Source organism: Alexandromys fortis, unplaced genomic scaffold (genome assembly GCF_014885135.2).
Source record: "Alexandromys fortis isolate MF-2015 unplaced genomic scaffold, M_Fortis_MF-2015_v1.1 scaffold_143, whole genome shotgun sequence".
Lineage (NCBI taxonomy): Eukaryota > Metazoa > Chordata > Mammalia > Rodentia > Cricetidae > Alexandromys > Alexandromys fortis.
The window spans coordinates 71,084-82,445 of NW_026068044.1; the positions used below are offsets into that span (position 1 = coordinate 71,084).

General features: G+C 38.1%; 1 protein-coding gene across 2 annotated transcripts in view; it reads left to right on the forward strand.

Moving 5' to 3' along the window:
- The window catches only part of Smchd1 (structural maintenance of chromosomes flexible hinge domain containing 1), a 112,637-nt gene that overhangs the window by 46,096 nt on the left and 55,179 nt on the right, over positions 1-11,362 (forward strand). For both annotated transcript variants that reach the window (XM_050166206.1, XM_050166207.1), the window contains 8 exons: positions 494-688; positions 2,309-2,422; positions 3,425-3,531; positions 4,469-4,551; positions 4,717-4,830; positions 7,314-7,391; positions 7,860-7,979; positions 9,553-9,697. In XM_050166206.1, coding sequence (XP_050022163.1) covers positions 494-688; positions 2,309-2,422; positions 3,425-3,531; positions 4,469-4,551; positions 4,717-4,830; positions 7,314-7,391; positions 7,860-7,979; positions 9,553-9,697 — 956 coding nt within the window. The remainder of the gene's footprint in view (positions 1-493; positions 689-2,308; positions 2,423-3,424; positions 3,532-4,468; positions 4,552-4,716; positions 4,831-7,313; positions 7,392-7,859; positions 7,980-9,552; positions 9,698-11,362) is intronic.

Consider the following 11,362-nt stretch of genomic DNA (forward strand, 5'->3'; position numbering starts at 1 on the left):
TGGTTTACCGGGAAGATTCTAACCTACGTCCATCTTGGGCCAGAGCTTCATGGAGTCTGCCTGACTCTGCTTTCTTTCTCCCAGCATTCTGTTCAGTCTACTCCGCCTATCTAAATTCTGCCTTATTAAAAAGCCCAGGCAGTTTCTTTATTAACCAATGAAAGTAACACATAGACAGATGACCCTCCTACATCAATGTAATACTTAGCTGCCAAAGTACATCACATAACAGTTTCTGTAGGTGTTCATTCTTGTAAGTTAAGTCATTTTAAATTTTGCTCAATTTTTCTGTATAAATATGGCATAAAGAATGTCACAAGGAAAACCTTATTGTATGAAATTTCATAAATTGTTGAAAAGATCTGGCAAGATACTTTAATTTTTACCTAGGTTTTTTGACATGTGATATGTGAAAGGAAAATGAAATGAGTGACTGGTTTCTAAGGCTGTATCTGTTTATCAATATTTCATAGAACATTTTAAATCTTTACAGGAGCAGAGAATGAAAATTGACAGAGAATTTGCTTTATGGCTGAAGGACTGTCATGAAAAGTATGACAAACAAATAAAATTTACACTTTTTAAAGGAGTGATTACACGTCCTGATCTTCCCTCCAAAAAGCAAGGCCCCTGGGCAACATACTCAGCAATAGAGTGGGACGGGAAAACATACAAAGCGGGGCAACTGGTAGGTGCAGCCTACGGAGTCTGTCAGCTACAACAATGCTTATGTTTCTTTGAAGCCTGTAAAGAGTGAAAAAGAAATCAATTTTAATATACAATTTATTGTGTCTTAAAAATTGTGTTTATTGCCAAAGCTGCATTCTCAAAGTATTCTTGTTACGTTGTCTTTATTCACTTGGAGTGGCAGTGTTGTCTTAATATGTGGTAAAGTAATTTTTAGTTTTAGTTTAGTTTTGTTTTTTTTTTTTTTTGAGGTTGGATATTTATTTAGTGGGTTATGGAGGGGAAATGGGAGAAGAGGAGAAAGAGAGAAAGAGAGAGGCAGAAGGGGGAAGGGGGGAGAAGGGAGAGACAGAAGCTGCCTCTTTGAGAGGGAGACTGAAAAGAGTAGTTTTAGTTTTTTAGTTGTATTTTGCTGCTGAAAAGTATTTTCTGATTTTAAATGCATTGTGAACATACAGAGATTGAAATGTGCTTTGTTCTTAGAATATTCTAACCTAAAATTGGGAACAGTAAAGACCTAGGTAAAACAACGGTGATTTGAATGAAGAGAATGGTTAGGAGAGGAGAGGATCTTCTGCCATTGGATGATGCCGGGACTTAGAAGAGCAAATCTATAACGTGCTTTGGGTCAAAAGTAGCATTTGCAGTAACCTCAAGTGGAAGAAGCTTGGAAATACTCAACAGTTGCCAATTAGGAAGACATGACTTCTCTCTGACTGTGAGGGATGCCATCATAAAGTTAAAGCCTTAGAAGTAGCGAGGGTGGCTAAAGAAGCTGAGGACTGGGGTTTTTATGGCATTTAGATGAGGACAGAGGGAGCTGGTGTCAGATGGAAAGGGTATCTGGTGGGCTGAGAGGGAACTAGGAGAACTTAGAGTACCCCTGAAGCCAGGTCAGGCATTGCAGGGCTGTGAGAGTAATCAGCTTATCAGCTGCTTCATGGACTTGAGCAAATGCTTTTTAGATATTTCAGCATGGACACACACAATCTTTTCTGAAAAATAAAAAGCATTAAGTTGGTTGTTTTTTTCCTGCTACCTAATGTACATATGAATCAAGATAGCTTATAGTGGTTTTGATTTATTTTAAATTTCCGAAGCTATTGATTCTAGGGAAGATATAGAGATTTTGAGTTTTGAGAGACAATGTCACCATGTGACTTAGGCTGACCTGTGACTGAGTGATCTACTGCCAGCTCCAAGTGCAGGGATTATAAATAGACCCATCAGACCCGACGCAAAAAGTTCCAAGCCTTTTTCTGCCATTCTCTCTGCGGAGGCAGTTTTCTCTCTCCCTCTCCCCCTTCCCATTTCTTCTATCTCAAAGTACACACACACACACACACACACACACAGGTTTTGAGCTAGTGTATTTGATGGAAATGTTAACTATGAACACAAAGTCTGTGAACACATGCTTAGATCGACATATCTGCATGAAGAAGCTCCTGTCTTAACACAGATTTGCCACCAGTAAGTGCTAAATCTCATATCTAATTTGCTTGCTTCTTTGGTATGAAGTCATTGTGAACAAGAGTGGTTTTCAGATGCATAGCAGTTACATTATTAAACCTGTTTTCTCTTAGAAAATATTAATCTGAGAATTTATGTTAAATATCAGGTCAAGACAGTCAAGACACTGCCTCTCTTTTATGGAAGCATAGTAAGGTTCTTCCTTTATGGTGATCATGATGGAGAAGTGTACGCTACAGGAGGTGAAGTTCAGATCGCAATGGTAAGAAAGCAAGTGACCGATGAGTATTGAAAGTCTCATGGCACCACTTTTATGTAAATATTGGAATAAAGGAATGATATTTTAAAATTGGCTAGCATTTTTTCCCTATTTAATGAAGTGTGATTGCTGTCAGCATAGTTTTCTTTTCCATAAATTTGCATGTCTTATATATATGCATATAAGTATAAAGTACTTTTACAAAAGGCAAATTTCCACCAGGTTCAGAGACGAGTAATCACTAGACAGAATTTTATTTTTTAAGAATATGTAACTCCACTGGGCAGTGGTGGTGCATGTCTTTAATCCCACCACTTGGGAGGCAGAGGCCGGTGGATCTCTGTGAGTTCAAGGCCAGCCTGGCCTACAGAGCGAGTTCCAGGACAACCAGAGCTAAACAGTGAGATCCTGTCTCGAAAAACAAAACAGAACAAAAAAAAAGTAACTCCAGGATAAGTTTTCCCCTTACACTTGTTTCTTGTAATTTGGGTTTTATAGGATTGTGCAGGTTAAATAAAAATATGAAAACAGGTGCTAGAAGTGGAAGGGGGGAGGATTGACTCTCAGAGTTGTTTTCTGACTCCACACATGCGCCCACGCACATACTCTATGCAAATGCGCCATAATAATTTTTTTAAATATTTACTTACTATATACAGTGTGTTCTGCCAGCTTGTATGTCTGCATGCCAGACATGGAGCACCAGATCTCATAGATGGCTGTGAGCCACCATGTGGTTTCTGGAAACTTGAACTCAGGACTTCTGAAAGAGCAGCTAGTGTTCTTAAACTCTGAGCCATCTCTAAAGCCCAATAATAATAATTTTTAAAGATAGATTTTTTTAAAAGTGAAAATAGTCAAGTGTAAGAATAGTTACCCTCATTTGTGTACTTAATTAGGATAAAATTGATGTCTTTGAGAGAAATAAATGGGTTGGTTTGTTTAGTAACCAACAGCTTACTTTAAGTTGTTATCTTTGCAATGTTGGTGTAAATTCTTATTCAGGAACCCCAGGCTCTGTACGATGAAATAAGAACTGTGCCTATTGCAAAGCTGGACAGGACTGTTGCTGAGAAAACAATAAAAAAATATGTAGAAGATGAAATGGCAAGGTAAGTCAAGTTTCAAAAATCAAGGCTAAACAAAATAATAATTTGGGTTGGGCACAGTGGGACATGTGGGATGCAGAGTCAGGTGGATCTCTATTGAGATTAAAAGCTAGCCTAGTCTACATGGCCAGCCAGCCAGGCCTCCGTAATGATAGCCTGTCTCAAAAAGAAGGGAAATATATATTATAGTTTTTTAATATTAGTACAATATATAATATATAATGCAATATATATAGTATAATTTTTGAATATATATATTTAAATTCTTGGATCTAAATATATATTTGGAAGTACTATTTAGTATTCTCATACATGTTATGTGCTCTGAAGTGAACTCTTTAACATTAAATATTGAGAGTTGTAGTTAGGAACCTAGATTTTTAGAAAAAGAGAAAACTTGTCTAAAGTGTCACATTTATTTATACCTTAACACAGGCATTGGGGTGGGGGGGGACTGAAAGCTGGAGGAAACCAGCACTTTGTAAGAAATGAAGGACACTAAAAGGAAGAAGCCAGTAAGGTAGAAGCAGCTGTCCCCCTGCCCCAGGACACCGAGGTGAGGGACATTGATGACCAGCCTGAGCTATGCCATATGTTCCAGGACAGCACGTATTGATGTAGAGGATCCTATTGCTACCTTAAAATTGAACAGGAAAAGGAAAGAAAATGAAGTAGACGATGTTTCTATTTCTGGATCAAGCTAGTGATGCTTATTTTATTTTGTCTTTAAAGGGACATTTGTACTGTAAATAAAGAAAAATTACATCTAAGTGTTAATATCAAGGTGGATTTTTATCTTGGCTTTTTATTAGGCATAACAAGATTAGGTTTAACTTCTCAGAATGTAGCAGTAGTACCTAATCTGGTAATTTGCATTTTTTCAAATTAATGCTGTAAGTAACTAGATTCACAAAACATTAATGTGCTGTTTTTGTAATAGGCTCCCTGATAGGCTGTCTATAACTTGGCCTGAAGGAGATGAATTATTGCCAAATGAAATTAGGCCTGCCGGAACCCCAATTGGTATGTTTTCTAATATCTCCTCTGTTGGTTTTGTCTTTCTTTTAAAAAATTTGTCTACTTCTAATGTATGAAAACTATAGACTATTGAAATATAACAAGAAGACCTTCCAGACTGTTGGTGGGTGGTTGTGACCGTCTTTCTTTTCACATTGGGCATTCTCACAGGTGCACTAAGAATCGAAATACTAAACAAGAAGGGGGAAGCAATGCAGAAGCTCCCAGGGACAAGTCACGGAGGATCAAAGAAGCTGCTGGTGGAACTTAAAGTCATATTACACAGTAAGAATATAGATGAGTGTGGACCTTTAGTGAATAGATAAGAAGAATTGAATATCTTAATTTTTGATGACTTTAATCTGGTTAATATAGCAGACTTAGTTATAGTTACGAAGTAGAAATTAAGTTGCACTCTTCCAAAAAGTCAGGTTGGGCATCTCAAGTGAGTGCCCAAAACTTGGGGGGAAAAGGAGGGGTTTTTGTTTGTTTGTTTTGTTCTATTATTTTTATTTAGCTATACATTTTTTGCCCACTCTCCTTTCACCTTCCCCTCTGCCCCCCATATTCCCAATTTACTCAGGACATCTTGTCTTTTTTGTCCTTCATGGTGGTAGATCCATATATGTAGGGTCCTCTTTGTTATCTAGGTTCTCTGGGGTTGTGGACTGTAGGCTTGTTATTTTTGGCTTTATGAGTGAGTACTTATGAATGAGTACATATTATATTTCTCTTTCTCGATCTGGGTTACCTCGTTCATTTTTTTTTGTTACTTTTTTTAATTTTTAAAATTTCAAGCTGTATCGATTAGTGCTCTGTAATGATGCTCAGTGAAGGGGAGGGACGGAGTTTTAATGTATGGAATTTGATCTGTTTAACACAGTTGGTTTCTTGTTTTTGTTTTCCTTTGGCAAGTCCCTTCTTGTTTTATCCCATGTCTCTAGGTGTCTTTTAGTATTAGATACAAGTTTTCAAATTTCACATGTTCTTCACCCTTGACCTGATTCAGTCCCTCTAGTTACTTTTCTCATTGGCAGTGAGATATTTAACTTGCTGTAGTGGGTTGGGTGGTTCAGGACTTCTACTCAGGTACAGCTTGGATCTTTGTTGTTGTTGTTTGAGTCAGAGCCTTAACTGTGTAGCCGTGTCTGGCCAGGTTTTGCTACCTCACAGAAGTTCATCTATTTCTCCCTTTTTAAGTGTGGGATTTAAAGGGATGTGCTACTATCCTGACCCTGTAACTTGAATCTTGACTTAAAGGGTAGAGTCCAAGCTGGTAATAAAGAACCTATGTGTGAACAACTTTACAGGAACATTTTTTGTACTTGGCTTACTTGGGTTAGTATAATACACTATAGTTAAGTTCCTTTAACACTATGGAACCCCCTAATGCGTATGAATGACTGAAGCTTTGTAAATTAAGGGACGTTTGTGTGAATAAAGTTATTTGGTGGGATCAAAAAGCCATTAAAAAAGTAAAATAAAGCGTAGAAATAATTTCAGATTGGTAATTCCAGACTCAGATGGATTCACTGATGAATTTTGCCATACTTTGAAAGAAGTAGTAACATCAGTGCTTCTCAAATTACTCTCTGTATCAGAAAAGAAAGGCACACTACAAAATTGTTTTTATGAAGCCATATTATCCTGATATCAAACTGGGGAAAGACCCAACAGAAAAATATTATAGACTTATCTCCCTAATGGTCATAGATGTAAAAATTCTCAGCAGAATTTTTTTTTGGCTAGACTTAAGAAAACATAAAAAGACCATCGTGATCAAGTAGATTTTAATCCAGTGGTAATGAAATCGTTCAACATATTAATTTAATATATCACATAAGTCGATATAAGTAGAAATTAGATGATAATTTCAAAAGATGCACAAAAGGCTATTGACAGAATCTAATAACATTTTATGATTTTAAAAAAGCCCTGAAGTAACCCAAAATAGAAAGAACATATCTCAACCTAGTAAAAGGTATTTTCAGCATACTGATAACCAAAATTATATTATTTTTTAAGTATTTCACTTTTGTTTATGTAACTGTGTGTCTAAGGGAGTATGTTCTTGGGCATCCAGGTGCCTTCGCAGGCCAACAGGGGGTTTTGGCCAATAACTATTTTAAAGTGTTCAACACTCTTAGCTTCCAGCAAAATGTAAATTATGGCAAAATGTGGCTATTATCAAGAAAACCAGTACCATTTATGCTGGTGAGGATGTGGAGAAGGAACCCTTATTCACTATTGGGATTATAAATTAGCACACATACTATGAAAGTAAGTATGGAAGCTTTTTAAAAAGCTGAAAGTAGAAGCCATATGATCCACCTGTGCTACTTCTGGACTGTATATCTTACTTTTGGGGTACTGCCTTCTAGTCCATCACTTTACCCCCCAAGTGAAAGCATTGCAATGAGCTAAATAAACTTTCACTGTTTTTCCTCGTTTGCATACTTAGTATTAAATAGTTTGAAGCTTCAGAACAGTTTTATGATGTGTATAGCAAATATAAATAACTGCATTTGCCGGCAGTGGGGGTGCACGCCTTTAACCCCAGCACTCAGGAGGCAGAGGCAGGTACATCTCTGTGAGTTTGAGGACAGCCTGGTTTACAGAGTGAGTTCCAGGACAGGCTCCAAAGCTACAAGAGAAATCCTGTCTTGGGAAGAAAAAAAAAAAAAAGGAACTGCATGTGATCTGTTGCAACACATATTTTCATTTTATACTCAGTTTCTAAGGCAGTATTTCTATTTTCCTTTATCAAGCTTCAAGTGGAAACAAAGAAATCATTTCACACATCAGTCAGCATGGAGGAAAATGGCCTTATTGGTTTAAAAAAATGGGTGAGCTACTCTTAATTTCAATTATTTTTATTTTTTTACTTATTTTAGTTTCAAATTTTTATTTTATGTGTATGAGTGTTTTGCCTGCAAGTATATATATGTACACAGCGTGCTTGCCTCGTGCTAGTGGAGATCAGAAGGCAGCATCAGATGCCTGAAACTGAAGTTATGGATGACTGTGAACCAAACCCGGTCCTTCTGTTAGAGCAACAAGTGGTGCTCACTGCTGAGCATCTTTCCAGCCCCTCCGGTGCCTGCCTACCATGGCTGAGGGCCTGGGTTTGATCCCCATCACCTCTGTAAACAGTACACACCATGCATGGTACTTCACCTCTGGTAGAACTTCTCCAGGAAGAGCTGCTTGAGTGTACTGATTTGAGAACAGGCTAGGCATATCCTTGGGAAAGAAAATTATATATGATTCAGTATACGCCGATATGATATTTAATCTCTTCTTTATTTATCTAGAAAATATCCAGAAACTGGGTAATTATACATTGAAATTACAAGTGGTATTGAATGAAAGTAATGCAGATACCTATGCAGGAAGATCGCTACCTTCTAAAGCAATAAAATTTTCTATTAAAGGTGAGTGAATGTATAATTTACTGTATGTATAATTCCATCTCCTGGTGGTACCTTTTAAATCAGGGTGGGGGCAGGGCTTTGTATAATTCAGTAAAAGATACATAATGGAGTAAAATCTTAAAGCTTGTTCATTTACAGTGTTTATCAGTTTGAATTTGTGTTTCTCAACTTGAGTTTGTAAGTGAACTACCTCAAAGGACTTATTCAAGCACAGCCTGCTGAATGTCCCTCCAAAAATGTCTTAGTGTATGTTTACTTTTACTAGGGATTGGACCTAGGGCCTCATGTATGGTAGACAAGCCCTTGCCAGAGGGATAGCCCCAGTCATTTTTATTTTTAGACAGGATCTCAGTAAGACACCTAGGCGAGCCTTGAGCTTACTCTGTAGCTCAGGCAACTTCCTTCCTGAATATCTCTGTCAGTAGGCATGACTGTTCACAGTTTCTGATTTGGCATGTTTAAGGGTGGACTCTTACGTTTCATTTCCATAAATTCCAAGAAATAGTCAAGATTAGTAGATTAGAGATCACGCTCCTAGGTAGAGTGTAAGCTCAGAGAGAGCATATATATGGCCGAATTGGTTCCTAATACTTTGTCAATATGTGCACACAAGAAATTGTATGTATACACAGTAAATAAATGAGACTATGAGAATAGGTAATTCTTTTCTTGCCTTTGAATTCCTTATTACTTGTGTTATAAATTTTCCTGTATATACTTTGTTGTAAGCGCATCAAATCCATTTTGAGAAATTTGAAGTTTTTAATTAAGGGCATAAGCAAAACTGGGGAGTGGTGGCGCACACCTTTAATCCCAGCACTCGGGAGGCAGAGGCAGCCAGATCTTTGTGAATCGAGGCCAGCCTGGTCTACAAGAGCTAGTTCCAGGACAGGTTCCAAAACTACAGAGAAACCCTGTCTCAATAAACCAAATAAATAAATAAAAATAAATTAAGGGCATAAGCATTCTTCATTCTAACAATTTGATAGCTTAGAACCTATTTTAGTTTTGGCATTTGGTGCACACCTATAATCTATCCCTTGGCAGTTAGATTGGAGGATCGCAACAAGTTTAAGGGCAGCCTGGTGTGCCCAGCCTACATAGTAAGACTGTTTCCATGATAGTAATAAGAATAAAAGGAAGTAAAAGAAACACTTTGATATCTACCCCTTGAATTTTTGTTTACGTATGTTGTGAGATAAAATTTTATACTTATTTGCGTGTGTTGGTTGTTGAAATAGTTAAATCTACACAGATTACTTTTTAAGTTTTGCTTTTAATTTTATATCAGTGTGTGGGTATGTGTACAAGTGCCCACAGAGGCCAGAAGAAGGCATCAGGTATCCTGGAGCTGCAGCTACAGGCACTGAGTCACTTGACAGTAGTGCTGGAAACAGACTTAGGTCTGCTGCAAGAGCAGCGCGGGTGTTTTAACTGCTGAGCCGTCTTCCCAGTTCTGCACAGATTTAAAATGCTATCTTCATTGGAGTTGTCATTTCCAGTAAATGTCTGAGTCTGTTTATGATGTCCCAATAAAATTTCTCAGTACTTTCCCCTTCTGTGTTTGGTAAAGAGGGCAAGCCAGAGAAGTTTTCATTTGGTCTTCTGGATTCCCCTTTTCGTGTTGGAGTTCCGTTCAATATTCCTTTGGAGTTACAGGATGAATTCGGTCACACAACCCAGCTATCATCTGATATTCAGCCAGTTCTTGAAGCAAGGTAATTGAAGGATTTATTTGTATTTGTGTTTTTGCTAAGTATTTACCCTTTTTCTGTAAATTATATAGGGTTAGCATTGGCATTAACGTTTTAAATGAATTTTATGACTCCTGGTGATTTATTTGGCTCCAAACCATCCTCTGCAATTACAATATCATGTGCAAATTATTTCACAGAAGTTTATTTTGAATTTACTGCTGAAGTCATTGCGTTTTATTCCATTTCCTTTTTTCAAGTGTGGCATGCTGTCTGCTAGTTGCTATTGTTTGCTTAGGGACTTCAGCTGAGGCCTTAAGGATAGTTCAGGCAGTAGACTGCTTGCCTTGGAAACCCAAGGACCTCAGTTCCATCCCCAAGACCCAGATAACTGAGCTTGTGTTTGAACATGGAAGACATTGCCTTTTGGGTTTGTTTTTGGATTATTGAAACAGTCTTGTCATATGGTCCTGGCTGACCTGGAACTCACTATGTAGATCAAGCGAGTCTTGAACTTGGGACAATCCTCCTACATATCTGCCTCCTGAGTGTTAGGATTTCAGGTATACACTACCATGCCTAGTTGATTGTTTCTTTAATTTTATAATTGTTCTCTCATTTTTCTTCCACTTTCATCTCTGAGGTTTCCTTATTCCCTCTTCTGTATTGGATGTTCAGGAAAGAGAATTGTGCCCAAATCCCATTTCCCAGTCCAGAAAACAAAGTTTGCAAAACCAGAAGGAAATTTCTTACTCTTTGGTTTTTGTTGTTGTATTTTAATAGCTGAATGAATACAAACCATTCAGTTGATGCCTTTCATATGATTTTGTTGGAGATGATGGATTAGAGGTTACCATCACTTTAATGGTTCTCTGAATGTTTAAAACAAAACATGAACTCCAGGAAGAGCTGGATTCAGTGGAAAGGCATTGAAGTACAGTAAAGAGCTGACAGAGCAAAAGAATCCAAAAGTGATGGACAAAGAAATAAACACCCCGAACTTACAGAGTTAGGTGACAGTGGGAAGGGTAGAACCCCCTCATGGAACTGCGGACAAAGGTGAAATAGAATGCCTAGGCACACACAACCCAGCACTCTGTAGAATATACACCAGAAGGTCTGTGACCTGCACAACAATGAGCAGACACTTACAGCTTGATAACCAAAGATGTGGTGGGAAATCATCTGAAGATTAATCTTAACATCAGACCTGGGAGAGCAAGTGGAAGCCTTTGCATTTGCTATCTTCTACCAATGGCTTCCTGTCTGCTGGGTAAGCACTTGTCCACCTTGAGAATCAGTGTGGACCCAAGGAATCTGATTGTGACTTGGATGCAGACTTGGGAGGGTGGGTCTCTGTGGTGGGCGGTGCAGCCCTGTTTCCTCAAGGATTAATTTTTCAGTCTTTTTCTTAGAGGAGCTGATAGTTTGGTTCCTAACTAGTCAAGGAACAAGAGGACTAGGGTAGGAATGGAGGATGAAGAGGTTTTCATTCAGTGTTATCGTTCTTATTTTTTTTTTTAGCTTCTGCCTCTAATTCAATCATCTTTTGCTTTAATCTGTTCAAATATAAACTTTAACATACATGTTAGTGTTGGAGAGAGGAATTCTGGGATTTAAATATCCACCATTCCCTCCTACCCCCCCCCCCCCCCCCCCCCCCCCCCCCCCCCCCCCCCTCTCCCCCCC